The 16657-nt window shown below is 47.9% G+C and overlaps 1 protein-coding gene across 1 annotated transcript in view; it reads right to left on the reverse strand.

Moving 5' to 3' along the window:
- Positions 1-16657, reverse strand: part of LOC137622372 (mitochondrial intermediate peptidase) — a 124327-nt gene that overhangs the window by 29572 nt on the left and 78098 nt on the right. Inside the window, exon 9 of the mRNA XM_068352970.1 lies at positions 15740-15867. Coding sequence (XP_068209071.1) covers positions 15740-15867 — 128 coding nt within the window. The remainder of the gene's footprint in view (positions 1-15739; positions 15868-16657) is intronic.

Below are 16657 nucleotides of genomic sequence, written 5' to 3' on the forward strand. Positions count from 1 at the left end.
TAATATTGAAAAAATAGATTTTTCGCTTCGCTCAAAATCCGTTTTTTGGGCTCAAGCCATGTCGTCCTGATGGAAGTATACCAGAGCATTACTGTATCTGTGGATTCTCAAAACATGCCGTACTCCCCAAAGGTATTTCCCGGCCAACTAGACCTATAGACCTAAGATATTACCGTCATACATCCTTTCAACTAACCATAGACCATGTTAGTGCTTCCTGCCCCCTACAGGGAAGAGTCCTACTAGACTCCGGCAAAGTCTCGAAGAGTACATATACCTATGTATGAATAACAGACAAGCCAATATAGTGGTCTCACCCTATATCATGTAAAGCATAGTTTGTAAAGAACCACTGAGTCAATATGAAATATCGACCAGTTCTCCGTTCAATACCGGATTGGACAAAGGTTTATATCCGAGTAGGCGGAAAACTTGCACATCCGCCCCCGTCCCCTCAGGGCATGGAGTCCTCCCGCCAAGGGAAAGCATAAACCAATGCAAAAAATGCTTGCATAAAGGAACAATCTATTAGAATTATCCCAGATAAATATACATAGAACGTAATGCAAAATCATATCAAGTAAAATGACACAGGTGAAGGAGACGCAAGGTTCCCAAGAACTAGTTTATTGACAAACAATAAATAAAACAGCTTAAACAACCATTATATAAACATAAGAGGAGGATAACCAACATGATAGTAAACAGAAACTTGTTTATCTGAAAGAAAAACATTAGCGACACTTTTAACATACCGAGGTATCAAAATTATAAAAGTCTGTATTACTAATCAGTTACATTAGCGTTGGAAACGCTCGGCACACATGTCTGCACTTATGCTAGGTTCACCTTTGAAAGTGGAACAGTCAATGTGGGCAACCCAGTGCCCTAACACTTAGTTTGCAGAACAGTTCGTAACTACACAATGACCCAGGAATTAATCGTCCCAATTAAATCCACTGTTCCTCGCAGAATTAAACAGCAGGGTTAACGACACAACCCACTGCTACCACAGACCTCTTTAGTTGCTCCACTTGCTTCGCATAGTGACGAAAGAACACTCTGGAAGACTTCCAGCCAGTGTATGAACGAAGATGTTCGAAATCCATACAATTAAAGAAATTAAAGGATGAGGCAACTTTCCTTGGATCGTGACCTGCGGGTGTACTGTCTGGATCCGCTCTGCGAATAAAATAGGTGATTTTCGCCCTAAGTTGTTTCAGTGATAAATTTGAGCCTGATGTTTCTCCCCTGAATAGTTGACCACCCCTGAAGTCTGAAGTTCTACGAAGATAGACCTTTAGGCATTCCACTGGACATAGAGATGCATCTTCTTTCAGAGGGCAGATTCTCCAGGGACCCCACCTGTTGGTGGGTAACTCGTTCTTGGTGAGAAACGTAGGATCCGGAAACAGGTTCAGTTCTCCCCCATCCAAGAACTGAACACGACCCTCCTCTCTCGAGAGGGCTACAATTTCACTAACCCTGGCCCCCGACGCGAGTGCAAATAGGAAAATAACTTTTTGGGTCAAATCCCTTAAAGCACACTCCTCATTGTTCAACAGCGAAGCGAAATGAAGAACTTTATCTAAAGACCATGAAATGGGCTTTGGAGGTGCTGATGGTCTGAGCCTAGCACAGGCTTTCGGAATTTTATTAAAAATATCGTTAGAGAGGTCGACCTGGAAGGCATATAAAATGGGTCTTGTCAAAGCAGATTTACACGTTGATATTGTGTTGGCTGCCAACCCTTGACCATGGAGGTGGATGAAGAAAGATAAGCAGAAGTCCGTCGAGATCTTTTGCGGATTCTTCGCCTTGACAAAGGCCACCCATTTCCTCCAAGATGACTCATATTGCCTTCTAGTAGATTTACACTTATATTCCTCTAGGAAGTCTATACTGTCTTTCGAAATCCCGAAACGTTTTCTCACCGCTAGGGAGAGAAAATCATGAGCTGCAGGCTCCGGGTTTTCTGTGATGAAGCGCAGACAGTCGACTTCTGAACTCGCTGGGTCAGAACTGGATCTGGTAACGGTAGACACTTCAGCCGTAGTTCCAATGCCAGAGGGAACCACACGCTGTTTGGCCACTTGTGAGCCACTATTGCCGCTACTCCCTTGAAAGATCTGTTTGTTGAGGACCCTCAACAGAAGGTTGTGAGGAGGGAACAGGTAAATCCTGGACCATCTGTTCCAGTCGAGGGACATCGCGTCCACTGCTTCCGCCAAGGGGTCCTCGTACGGGGACACGTAAAGGGGTAACTTCTTGTTGTCTTTCATCGCAAAGAGGTCTATCTGCAGTTCTGGGACTAGACTCAAATTGAAGGAGAATGATCCTGCGTCTAGGGATCATTCCGACTCTATCGGTGTGAACCTGGATAGAGCGTCTGCTGTCACATTGCGGACTCCTTGAAGGTGAACTGCCGACAGGTACCACTTCTTCTTTTCCGCCAGTCGAAAGATGGCCAACATCACCTGGTTGAGTGGTGGTGACCTTGATCCTTGTCGATTCAAGCATCTCACAATCACCTCGCTGTCTAGCACCAACCTTATGTGGATCGAGCGACGAGGGGAGACTTTCTTCAAGGTAAGGAGTACTCCCATGGCTTCCAGAAAGTTTATGTGAAATGTCTTGAATAGATTGGACAAAGTCCCTTGGGCCTTCTTCCGATGAGAATGACCTCCCCACCCCTCCTTCGAGGCGTCTGTGTGAATAGTCAACGAGGGAGGGGGGTGGCTGAAGAAGTACCGACTTCTTTAGTTGCCTGACTTGGGACCAAGGCCTGAGAAGCGTACGTAGACGAAGCGGAACTGGTCTTATCAGATCTCTTCGCGCGTTTGATGCATAACTTCTCCAAACTCCGGTTGCATCCTTTAGCTGTGCTCTTAGCACCGGGTCTGTTACTGAAGCAAACTGGAGAGAACCCAACACTCTCTCCTGTTCGCATCTTGATATCCTTTTGGAATCCAGAAGTCTCTTGACAGAACCAGCTATCTCCTTCCTCTTCTTCGCCAGGATGGAGAGTTGGTGTGACACTAGGTCCCAGTGGATTCCCAACCACTGGAACTTTTGAGATGGAGAAAGTCGAGACTTTTTTTCTGTTGATCTTGAAGCCTAGATACTCTAGGAACTGGATCACCTGTAGGGAAGTTTGCAAACATTCTGTCTTGGATGCTGCCCACACCAGCCAGTCGTCCAGGTAGGCTACCACCTGGATTCCCTTTAGGCGTAATTGTTTGAGAGCTACGCTCGCAAGCTTCGTGAAGATCCTTGGGGCTATGTTTAGCCCGAATGGCATGGCTCTGAAGGCGTAGAGTCTTCGATGTAGCTTGAACCCTATGTAGGGGGAGAGTTGGCAATTGATTGGAACGTGTCAATAGGCGTCTGACAAATCTATGGAGACGGTAAATGCCCTCTTGGGCAGTAAGGTCCTTATGTGTTGCAGTGTTAGCATCTTGAACTTGCAGTTCACTATGAACTTGTTGAGTGGCGACAAGTCCAGAATGATTCTGAGTTTTTCTGAGTCCTTCTTGGGAACACAAAACAGCCTCCCTTGGAATTTCATGGACTTTACCCTTCGGATTACTCTTTTCTCCAACAGTTCTTGAATGTACTCCTCCAGAACGGGGGTGGAGTGTTGGAAAAATCGAGGACACAGGGGTGGAGTGCTGTACTAGCTCCAACCCAGTCCATTCTTGAGTAGGCTGTGGGCCCAGGGATCGAAGGTCCACCGATCCCGAAAATTCTGAAGTCTCCCTCCTACCGGTATCATCTCCCTTTGACTGCTGTTGCCCTGAGGCCTTGCCTCCCTGACCGCGACCACCCCTGAATCCCCTCCCCCTTGAGGGGCGTCTAGATGAGCCTCTGGCCGCTCCTCTAAGCTTCGCTTGAAAGGTAGCTGACTGCCCTTCGAACGCTGGGTTAAATGCCGGAGACTGCGTCGACACGGCTTGGGGTACCCACTGGTACGTGGTCGGGGTTTGTGCCACCATCTGGGGCACTGTAGGCATAGGAAGCTGTTGCTGCTGTTGCTGTTGAGTGGCTTGGCTGGCCGAGAGGGTAGCCTAGTCTTCTTAGTCTTCCTCTTTGGTTGGGGACCCTCATCCGGGGAAGACTTTCTCTTGAGAGATAGGCCCCACTTCTGGAGAAGGTTTCTATTCTCCGTGGTGGCCTTATCTACAACCTCCTTGACCGCTTCACTAGGGAAGAGGTCTTTGCCCCAAATGTTGGAGGAGATTAGCTTCCTTGGCTCGTGCCTCACCGCAGCCGAGGCGAACACGAACTCCCTATAAGCCCTCCTAGCTTTGACGAAGCTGTAAAGGTCCTTCGTCACTGTGACTAGGTGTGTCTTAGCCACTACCATGAACATCTCATGGACCTTGGGGTCACTTGCCATTGTCTCCAGAGTCGTTTGATGAGACATTGAGGCAGTCAGTCTTTCTTTTGTCTCAAGCTCCCTTCGCAAAAGAAAGTCAGACAGCTTGGGGAGGTTCTCACCGAACTGACGTCCGGCAATATCAACCTCCAACTTCCCGACTGAGAAGGTAAGATGGACGTCCTTCCAGTCCTTGTGTTCCATGGGTAGGGCCAAAGACAAAGGTTTACACGCCTCCAAGGAGGGGCATGGCTTACCTGCCTCGACTGCTTTCAGCACAGCCGTAAACCCTTTCTGCATAAAGGGGAAGGCTCTAGAAGGAGAGGACACAATGAAGGGTGCTTCTTACTCAAAGCAGGTACCTTTGAGTTTGTGAAGCCCCTCTCTTTCATCGAGCTTGACAGTAAAGCTTGAGCCTTAGCGTGGTCCAAAACTATGACCTCCTTTGGCTCTGTTTCTTCCTTTGAGGCTGCTTCCTTCCTTAGACGGACATAACAGTCCGGATACGACTCCTTGCTGGGCCAGAATTCCACCTCCTCAAGGGGGACTGAGCCCAACTTCTCCGAAATGACGATTTTTCCCGTCGTCATAGGCATGTGCTCAGCATACTATACTTCCAAGGGTTAGCATCTGAGCACAAGGGAAGGTCTTTCACGCTGAGCTTCTTCTGGGGCCCACGTGATGCTGCAAGTCTCCGCATCTCCAGCTCCATTGCAGCCGCCTTCTCATTATTCTCCCTCTGCATCTGTTGGATCATTCCAACGATGGAGGAAAGGGTCTTTCCCAGCTCTTCTGGGAGAGAGGACGATGTTGAGGGAATAGGTTCAGGGGCCTGAACCGGAGTAGCCGACACCTCGTCGACCTCTTCCTCTTCATTGTCTGGAGCCTGCTCTTCATCCTGGTCTTCTGCCAGAAGGTCATCTTCCAGACGCTCGGACACCTCCGACATCCTATCGTCCAATTGGATGTCCTGCAGGGCGTCCGCGACTTCAGCATCCACAGGGATCTGAACTACTGGTATCTCCACTTGAGGCTGGGGAATCACTGCCTCAGCTGACGCCCTGGGGAAAAGGTAAGCCCTCATCTTCTCACCTGGAAGATAGGGCCCAGAAGTGTTCTTCTGAAAGCCCCTTACCCAGGTACGAAGCTTCTCCCTTGCTGCGTCCCTTGACTCCGCCGTCTTAGGGGAATCAAAAGCCTCAGTAATCAGGTTTGTGCACACGGTACATACCTGCGGTTCCCAATACCGGAGATCACCTTTGGAGACTGCGCATGCTACGTGCCTCCTACACAAATCATGTCCCCAGAAGTTCTTGCTGCGTACGTTGCAGAAAACGCTTCCACACTTCGGATGGTCCTCCTGTAAAGAGAAGAAAATTCCATGAGTATCAAGTGAACTACGTAACACTGGATATACATAGCTTAGCATAACTAAACCAGAAAGGAAAGACACACACTTGTATTTCCCGCACAGTCAATTGCTGCCACCTTCCAGATAATAAAATCGTATGGTTAATCTATACTAGAGCAACCAATGAATAATTTCCAGAGGAAACAGGTGTAGCTCACACCCAAAAAGGTGATTTTAAAATGCTGGATAGTAGACAAGAAAGAACTCACTTTCTTTATCTGTAAGGTTACACCAAAGGGCTGTGCAAGATAACACAAAAGTGTTAGAAAAACTTAGTGTTGTAACAAATACTATACTATAGTTTTCTCCTTACAGTATATACTATACTGAAAAATACTGGCTACAGTATAGAAGGTAATGTGCCGGCCGGCACACACCTTAACTAGTTCCAAAGTATACTACTTATAAACTATAAGGCGGAAGAACGCTGGTTCGAATGCATGTGCCGGCCGGCAGTGACTGCCGGCCGGCAGCTAAACAACAACCACACCTGGCTGCCGGCCACTAATCGTAGCGGCCAGCAGACAATGGTGTGATATATAGCCGGCCAGCAAAGGTATACAACCAATGCCGGCCGGCCGCAAAAGAACCAGAGAACTCCGACTGCCCGGCTGCCGGCCACTCAGGCCGGCAGCCGGGCTAGGGTACAACACTAAAAGAAAAACAGAATGGATGCCGGGATAAGAGACTGTACTACCTCATAACCCGGAAACCCGAAAGAGTGCACATAAGGAAGGGGAGAATATAACTTCAGGCTTCCTGACCAATGCCATCTGGCTCTACAGACAAACATGGATGAGAGACCAAAGGAGGTCCGGGCAGCACTCAAAGCAGAGGACCCTTGCCGGCCGGCAAGGGACTGAGTCAACCCCACATCCTAACCTATGCTAGGTACAGATGTAAAATGACGGACAGGAATACAATGGCTAGGCCATTACAAAGGAAAGAGGGGGAAAGGGAGAAGAGGGTCCTGCTAACCTTGCTCTAGTAATGAATCACCCGCGGCCAAGAAAACTCATCTTAGCCTAGGGGAGATCCGAGGAGGGAGGCCAGCAATACTTGCCAACTCCCACGGAACCAAAGCAAGGAAGGCGTTGTTATTCACAGAAAAGAGGATCTCATCCTCCACACCGAGAACAACAACACTGGACTAGTCTGCTAGATCACAAGAAGAAGGAATCATCTCGTACAGAAACCTTCGAAAGTGAACTAAGGAGGCTAAGCCCAAATGTCTGATGTCAGTCTAGCAAGGGAATCTCAACCACAAGCTAGACAGAAACAGACTCAGACTAAGAACTCTGATGTCCTGCCCCCTCCCTGAAGCCAGACTTACTGGAAACAGGAAGGAACAGAAACACCCTAATATAGTTGTATTTAAAGTCAATTCATATAAACCACTAGGGTTAAGCCCAAGGCTTAAACAGAGGGAAAGGGATTGCACACCTTCTCCGAAGAGAAGAGAGCAACCGGGGAGTGTGAGAAAGTATACTAAGGCCCCATAGACAACTAGCCTAGGCGCAAAGAGAATCGATTACCTAAATCACCGAAACTCACTCGTATACTATCTTGGAAGAAAATCAACATAATCTTAAATGTATAAATCTGCCTAAAGCTTCAATAAAATTTTAAAACACTCGGAAATCTGAATATCATGCAGGAAAGTACTAGGGCCAAACGACTAGGCTACAAGGTCTAGCGTAGGCCAGAATCGGCAAATCCTTCGCCAAAAACGGATTTTGAGCGAAGCGAAAAATCTATTTTTGGGTGAGATAGCCATGGCGTCCTGATGGAAGGTTCCTTTTTGGTAGCTTCCTTGGGTAATCACTACTAGGATTTTCCCAGAGAATTAAACCACAGGTTATCACAGAATTCTAACTTCTGGAGCGAGTATCTTAAGGGTTTCCCCTTAAGACATCGTGTATCAACAGGGGACACGCATGTATAGACGTGCCACATAGCTATCTGCACCCCATACAGAGTTAACTCTTCAATATGGCGGACAGGGAGTGGCTGGGAGCTGAGCCGCAGCCAATCTAGATGTGGCGATATCGGTACTCGCGATGTAAACAGACGGACCCCATTGCTTTTGATGACGTCACGTCCATCCTCATTCCGAAAGTCTGGAGCTCGCTCATCACCATGATACAGCGGTGCAGGGCGGGACCTGATAACAGACAGGGTGGGTCCATCAGGACGCCATGGCTATCTCACCCAAAAATAGATTTTTCGCTTCGCTCAAAATCCGTTTTTTGGGCTCAAGCCATGGCGTCCTGATGGAAGAGTACCAGAGAATTAGTGTATCGTGGTAGGCTTTTTTCCCCTTTATAAGTGAGTGCTAAAACATTGATCCGAAAGCATAGTGGTCTATACTAGAGCTATCGTGAGGCAGTTGCCTTCCTGCCCCCCTGGCATGGAAGTCCCCACGGGCTATGCTGAGATCAAAGTGGTCATGCGAAGGCTATTCATATAGGCTGAAGGAACAGTGAGATCCATAAGATAAGTCAGAGCGATTTGGTATTCGCGTCGAAACAAACTTGAAGAAGTGGTGGTTGTACACTTCGTGCATGGAGTTGACTCATCTTCATAATGGAGTAAGTATTCGCTAAGGAAACTTACTTGCTCTATATAAATAAATGCCCGGAGTAACTCCTGGCATTTTCCTTAACCAAGAATAAAGGGTAATAAAACTATGACAATTAGTATATTTCATAGTAAGAAAGGAGCAAGGGAGACGCACAAATAATAAAATAGACATTTTATTATATAATTGCAGGTAAATCAATACATGTCATGCAATCAATAGTAAAAAACATTTACATTGATAAAAATGTACATAGTCATAAAGGCGTGCTCTTGAGTCTGAAAGGGAAGAATCAAGTATTAGTAGGCACTCGTTCTACGGAACGTTAGTCTTTATGTAACACACGTCATGCACGTGGCATGTAGCACTCATGTGGTAATCTACTATGACATTTCACCTGAGGTAAGAACAGTTAAAGAAAACACAAGGTGGTTTCTGCTTCACTACGTATCACTTGAGGGTCAACATAGGCACCCGACGAGTTAGAGTCCCTAATAACTCACTGTTCTAAGCAGAGTTCAGAGCAGGTTTCATAACACTACCTGCGGCTACCACAAAATGTTTCACTTCGTGCACTTGTTTCGCATAATGTTTAAGGAAAACACGCGAGGATTTCCGGCCTGTATAGTTCTTGAGGCTTTCGAAATCCATACTCTGAAAGAAATTCAGAGACGAAGCGACTTTCCTAGGATCATGACCAGCGGGTGTACTGTCTGGATCCGCTCTGCGAATGAAGTAGGTGATTTTTGCTCTCAGTTGTTTCAGTGACAGGTCGCTGCCCGATGTTTCTCCTTTGAAGAGTTGGCCTCCACCAAAGATTGAAGTTCTATGAAGATAGACCTTAAGGCTCTCTACTGGACATAGAGAGGCATCTTCCTTCAAGGGGCGTATCCTCCACGGGCCCCACCGTTTGGTAGGTAATTCGTTCTTTGCGAGAAACGTCGGATCAGGGAAGAGGGAGAGGTCTCCTGAATCGTTGAAAACGATAGGTTCCTCTTCTCTAGATAGTGCCACTATTTCGCTGACTCGGGCTCCCAAAGCTAGAGCGAAGAGAAATATAACTTTCTGAGTCAGGTCCTTAAGAGGGCATGAATCATTGTCCAAGTTGGAGGCGAAGTGGAGAACTTTGTCTAGAGACCAAGTGATTGGTCTCGGAGGGGGTGCCGGTCGTAAACGGGAACAGGCCTTTGGTAGTTTGTTGAAGATGTCACTAGACAGATCTATTTGGAAGTCGTATGACAAAGGTCTAGTCAAGGCCGATTTGCAAGTAGAAATCGTGTTGGCTGCCAAGCCTTGTTCATGAAGGTGAATGAAGAAGGACATGCAAAAACCTATGGTGATTTTCGAGGGGTTCTTTGCCTTGACGAAGGAGACCCATTTCCTCCAAGACGATTCGTATTGCCTTCTCGTGGATTCGGTCTTGTATTCCTCGAGGAAGTCTAGACTCTTCTTCGAAATCCCAAACCTTTTCTTAGCGGCTAGGGTGAGAAAATCATGAGATGAAGGTCCTTGATTTTCGATGATGAAGCGAAGACAGTCGACTTCTGTATTTGCTGGGAGAGAACTGGGTCCAGGAGGGGGATCAGCGTTGGCTGCATCTCCAGGATCAAGGGGTACCAGTTGCTGCGGGGCCACTTGGGAGCCACTAGAGCTGCTGTCCCTTTGAAGGTTCTCAATTTGGAGAGGACCTTCAGCAGAAGATTGGTGGGAGGGAACAGGAAAATCTTGGCCCATCTGTTCCAATCCAAGGTCATGGTGTCCACCGCTTCCGCTTTGGGGTCCTCGTACGGCATATCGAGGAAGTTGATGGTTGTCGCTCATCGCGAAGAGGTCGATCTGGAGTTCTGGGACTCGGTGAGAGATGAAGGCGAATGATCTTGCGTCTAGAGACCATTCCGACTCTATCGGGTTTGTCCGAGATAGAGCGTCCGCTGTCACATTGCGGAATCCTTGTAGGTGAACTGCAGACAGGTGCCATTTCTTCCTTTCTGCCAGACGGAAGATTGTCAGGAGCACCTGATTTATCTTGGGCGATCTTGAGCCCTGGCGATTGAGACAACGCACTACCACAGAGCTGTCCAGGGTCAGGCGAATGTGTATCGACGGGGGCGGGGAAAGTTTCTTCAGCGTCAGAAGAACCGCCATGGCCTCCAAGATGTTGATGCGAAACGTCTTGAATAGGGGAGACCAAGTGCCTTGAGCCTGTTTTTGGTGGGAGTGACCTTTCCCAACCCTCCAACGAAGCGTCCGTATGGATGTTGAGAGATGGAGGTGGGTGTTGGAGAGGAAGGGACCTTTTTAGGGCCCTCGCTTCTGACCACGGCTTGAGAAGAAGTCGAAGTCTGCTTGGGAGCCGTCTCTTGAGGTCTCTTCGAGCGATGGATGCGGAACGTCTCCAGACTCCCGCTGCATCCTTTAGCTGTGCACGAAGCACTGGGTTTGTGATCGAGGCGAACTGTAGAGAGCCTAGAACTTGTTCCTACTGGCGTCTTAAGATCCGTTTGGATTTTTAACAGTCGCTTGACAGACCCTGCTATTTCCTTCCTTTTCTTTGCTGGGATGGAAAGGCGGTGTGACTGAAGATTCCAGTGGATGCCTAACCATTGGAACTTCTGAGCTGGAGATAGGCGAGACTTTTTCGCGTTTATCTGGAATCCCAGGTGTTCGAGAAACTGGGTAACTTTTCTGCAGGATTCTATACAATCCTCGGGCGAGGGCGCCCACACTAGCCAGTCGTCGAGGTAGGCCATCACCTGGACGTTTCGGATGCGGAGCTGTTGTACTACTGCGTCCGCTAGCTTTGTGAATATCCGAGGGGCCACGTTGAGTCCGAAGGGCATGGCCCGGAAGGCATAGCTTTTCCGTTGGAGTCGGAATCCTAGGTAGGAGGAAGCGTGATGGTTCATTGGTATGTGCCAGTATGCGTCCGCCAGGTCTATCGAGACCGTGAAAGACCCTCGAGGCAGGAGGGTTCTGATCTGTTGAAGAGTCAGCATCTTGAACTTGTTGTTCGATATGAATACGTTGAGGGGGATAAGTCCAGAATGACTCTGAGTCTGTCTGAGACTTTCTTGGGGACACAAAACAGTCTCCCTTGGAACCTTGTGGACTTCACCCTTCTTATCACCTTCTTGTTCAAGAGGTCTAGCACATATTCTTCCAGGAGGGGGGTTGAACCTTGGAAGAATTGCTGGAAGGTTGGGGGCGGTTGCGCCCATCTCCAGCCCAGACCTTTCTTGATGATGCTGTGTGCCCAGGAGTCGAAGGTCCAACGATCCTGGAAGTGGCGGAGTCTTCCTCCCACCGGAAGCACTTCATTGCTTCTGGGGTCCCGAGGACTTGCTGCCTCGGCCGCTAGCTCCCTGTCCTCCTCTGCCTCTGGAGGGCCGGCGAGAGGAATCTCTGCCGGAACCCCTGCCTGATCTTCTACCTTTGGGACGAAAGGTAGTGGAGTGCTGCTCGAAGGCGGGGTTGAAGGCCGGTGATGAGGACAAAACCGGCTGTGGGACCAACTGAAAGGTCTGTGGCGGCTGAGCGGCCACTTGGGGAGTAACGGGTGCCGGAAACTGACGTCTGTGCTGACGTTGCTGGGGTCTATGCTTCGACTGCTTCCTCTTAGGCTGAGGACCGTCATCCTGAGAGGGCTTTCTCTTCCTAGACATGCCCCATTTGTTGAGAAGGTTCCTGTTCTCAGATGCGGCCTTGTCTGTGATCTCTTTCACTAGATCAGACGGGAAGAGGTACTTGCCCCAGATGTTGGAGGAAATCAGTTTCCGGGGTTCGTGTCTGACAGTGGCACTGGAGGACACGAGTTCTCTGCTGGCTCTACGAGCTCGCATGAAGTGGTACAGATCCTTGACTAAGGTTGCCATATGAGATTTGGCGAGGACCATGTAATGGTCAGGGACTCTGGTGTCGCCAGCCATTACATCCATCTGGACCTGGAGAGTGAGAGATGCTGCCAGCCTCTCCTTCGTTTCCTGTTCCCTACGAAGGAGGTGATCGTTTAGCTTGGCGAGGTCCTCATTAAACTGACGTCCAGCAACGTCAGGATCTAGTTTGCCCACCACGAAGGTGTGTTGCACATCCTTCCAGTGTTTAGTGTCGGGCGGGGTGACTGCGGAGAAAGGCCTGCATTCCTCCAATGCAGGGCAGGATTTCCCTTCTTCTACAGCCTTAAAGCAGGCAGCGAAGGCCTTTTCCGTGAAGGGTATCATCACTTCATCGGGCGCAACGTAGATGGGGTACTTCTTGCTCAGAGCCGGAAGTCCAGAGCAGGTAAAGCCTCTGCTCTTAAGCGCTTTGGCAAGCATAGCCTGGGCCTTCGAGAGATCGAACACTATTTTCTCCGGTTCGGTCTCTTCCTTTGAAGATGGTTCTGAACGTAGACGGACGTAACAGTCCGGATACGCCTCAAATCGGGGGAAGAACTCCACTTCTTCCAGGGGTATGGAACCGATCTTATCGCTGACGAAGATCTTGTCGTCAGCGATGACCATATGCTCGGCGAATCGCCACGGGTTGTCGCTCGAGCATGCGGGGAGGTCCTCGATGGAGATTTTTCGAGATTCCTTGGAACCTCCCAACGACCGAATGATCTGGTGAGTTTCTTGGAGCTTCTGCTCCATCACGGATTCAATGAGCCGAATCATATCCTGTGCCGTAGGTAGAGGAGTCGTGGTGGAGGACGTAGACGGGAGAGACACTTTCGTCGGTGTAGGAGTAGGAGGGGGGATGGAGGGAGGGGCATCCTCCTTATCGGACTCGGTATACACTACCCGGTCCTCTTCTTCATCATCCTCCCCTTCACCCTGGGCCATAAGGGTTTTCTCGGTGTCCTCCGAGATCTCTGACATACGTTCATCATGTTCTGAATCCAGGTGATAATCATTCATGGACTGAGCCATGACAACATCAGGTTCCACTGTAATCTGGACTACGGGGATCTGTTCGACTGGGACCACTGAGTCTGGAGAGGCCTTTGGGAACAGCAAAGACCTCATTTCTTCTGTGGCTAGGTATGGTCCAGTGGCGTTCTTCTGAAAGCCACGTACCCACTTGCGTAGGTTGTCCCGAGCAGTATCCCGAATCTCCGTTGAGAGAGAATCATGGAATGCTTTCTGTAAGCATTCTTGGCAGACCGAACAGGTGGTGGGGCCCCAGTACTTGAGATCCCCTCTCTTGTGAGCACAAGGGGCGTGTGTCCATAGAAGTGTGGCCGACGGACCGCGCAGAAGTCGTGGTCACACATGACGTACTCCTCCTGTAAAGGAAAGAGACGATGAGTATTGTAGAGTCATAATATGGCTCGTATATAAAGTTAATTATTAACAAGTTAATATTAACTTAAATTAATTGTGATGCACAGAAGGGTGGGTGAAAGGAGACAGACGCATGCCTCGTGTAACCCGCCCGGCTGGTTGCCGTAGCATCGGACAGTCCCAGGTGGCCGTAGGCCTCCATGGAAGGTGTCTTGATAATGGGAATTCCATCTAGAATAACCATATTATAGACTAGGCTTGAAATCTTATCAAGAAAGTCTGGGGATCATGAGATCCTAGTAAGGTTCCGGCAACCAGACGTGCCAATTACACGTAGCGTGCTGGAAAGATGAAACACGCAAGAAGACAGAGTGAAAACTGAACAAAATGTACGATTCCGTACCAGTTTGTCTGCGTTAACAAGCCGTCTAGGTGCGGTTTTTTGGGAGCTATCGCTAGTAAAGATAGCTGAGAGAAGGGGTGCAAGGCATCTTGCCGCCTCCGGACGGGTCCGGCATACCCCCGCCACGCCGGAAGCCGCTCGAGCAGAGTTTCTGGCATTCAAGAATGATCATTCTATGGTCAAAGAAGCCAGGGTGGCGGCAGCCGGTAGCGGCGGCCGCCGGCAAGGAGCGGCGGTTCCGGCAGCCGGAGGCAGTCGGAGGGTGACAGGGGTAAGGATAAGGTGAAGCTGAAGGTTGAGACATGGCGAGGATGCAAGCAGATAAAGTCGCACAAAGGGAAAAACACGTCCAATCAAGCGAGCTACTAGCAAAGGAATGAGGATGGACGTGACGTCATCAAAAGCAATGGCGTCCGTCTGTTTACATCGCGAGTACCGATATCGCCACATCTAGATTGGCTGCGGCTCAGCTCCCAGCCACTCCCTGTCCGCCATATTGAAGAGTTAACTCTGTATGGGGTGCAGATAGCTATGTGGCACGTCTATACATGCGTGTCCCCTGTTGATACACGATGTCTTAAGGGGAAACCCTTAAGATACTCGCTCCAGAAGTTAGAATTCTGTGATAACCTGTGGTTTAATTCTCTGGGAAAATCCTAGTAGTGATTACCCAAGGAAGCTACCAAAAAGGAACCTTCCATCAGGACGCCATGGCTTGAGCCCAAAAACAAAAATACTAAAAGCATCATATAAAGAAATCCTATGTAACGCTAAACAGCTAAAATTATTAAAGCGAAACAGCCGGGAACGTTGCTCTGGCTAACTAAATAACTCATACCTTGCGAGCGACAGCGTCCAGGACGCCTCCGGTAGGCAACAGCTCTTGTAACAACAATAACACTATCAAATCACTTTTAAAATTACCAAGAGCTTACATTTATACATAAAAGAAATAATATTCAACTTATCAGAAGCAGAAGAAGTTGGAGAAAGCATTATGAGTTGAAAAAATCCAAGAATTGCGAGAAACACAGGGAAAAAACACCGAGTTGTTGAGCTACGCAAAAAGGAATACAGATGGCGCCGTGAGCGGCGCAATGCACGCTTACGAAACGGGAGAGGAGAGATACCTTGCGAGCGGCTCTCCTTTTCTTTCGCGTTTTCGTTTTCTTGCCAATTGACCCCTTCGAAGTGTTAACTCTGTTCGGGGTGCAGATTGCTATGTGGCGTGTCAAGAATACGTCCTCTGATATTTCGCGATATCCCTGGTTCTTTTATTAGGGATATTCGCTCCAGGAGTTAGAATTCTGGGTACCTTAAGGTAAATTCTCTGGGAATATCGCCGTAGTTATATATACCCAAGGAAGCTACCCTTTAGGAACTTCCATCAGGACGACATGGCTTGAGCCCAAAAAGATCATTCATAAATGTGACATAAAAAAACTCCTATGCAGCTACCCAAAAACAATCTAATCTATGGTAAACAGCAACCATTATCTGAGTAAAATAAACTAAACAAAACTATAGCACTGTAATGAACTTACTATAAGAGACCTTAACCAAACCCTCAACTTAACACTTCCCACATAAATATTGTTCCAAAATAACTTAAATCAAATCTCACATTGTAAATTACATCTCTTTACAAATCTAACTTTTGGATAGACTGATTAAAGTGTAAGATATTTAATTACAGCACACAAACCTGGTAAGATCCATCAGGTAGCAGCTTTCCTCCTCTTATAGTGAAATGGCAGTCTTGGTGAGCCTTCCCAGCCCTCTCGTAGAAATCACAGTAAATATGACCAAGCAATCCTTCCGTACTATGCTTCACTAGAAGTTAAAAAAGGGGGTAATGATGTTATTCACAATGTGCTGAATGACAGAAAGTCCTCAACTACAAACTTAAAGAGACGGTCACCAAGCCAAGACGCCGTGTGACGCAATTCCGGCCACCAGAGGGCTTAGAGGCCCAACAAGAGTCCCAGGAGTGAGTCTCCCATAACATCCAAATAGCCTTAATCCACACCTACTCCCATGACTTCCTGGGCTTAGGCCTAAAGGTGCGCAGTATCTTTTGAGATGGGACAGAAAAGTAGGCCTACATCTATTCTCCTCCCTTCTCAGATGCACATTTAGATATGGTAATGGCACAAGTCGAGAGAGAGAGAGAGAGAGAGAGAGAGAGAGAGAGAGAGAGAGAGAGAGAGAGAGCTCCTTGAACCATATATTCATATGTTTGTAAGTCAAATTGTTTCTAAGTTGAATTTTGTTGAATTCTGGTCTAGAGTAGGCTTCACCTAACTAACATGCCTATTATTTTCAGCTGCAAAAGTCAACTAATAGTCCCGTTTCATATTGAAAATGCCATCCTGCTTATTGCATTGAATTATATAATGTGTTATCACAGTATTTCATTATGAATTTTTGTTACAATATCTTAGATTTACGATTCCACTTGGATTTGTCTCTGTATCTCAGAATGTTCGTAAGTCAAGTGTTTGTATGTTGGGGACCTTCTGTACACTGTATACGTAAATAAGTTAATGAAAAGCGCTATCCTGTATAAATCATGAGGGCAGTTTGAAATACTGTGATTAACCCTTTAACCCCCGGGCTATTT

Source organism: Palaemon carinicauda, chromosome 29 (genome assembly GCF_036898095.1).
Source record: "Palaemon carinicauda isolate YSFRI2023 chromosome 29, ASM3689809v2, whole genome shotgun sequence".
NCBI classification, from domain to species: domain Eukaryota; kingdom Metazoa; phylum Arthropoda; class Malacostraca; order Decapoda; family Palaemonidae; genus Palaemon; species Palaemon carinicauda.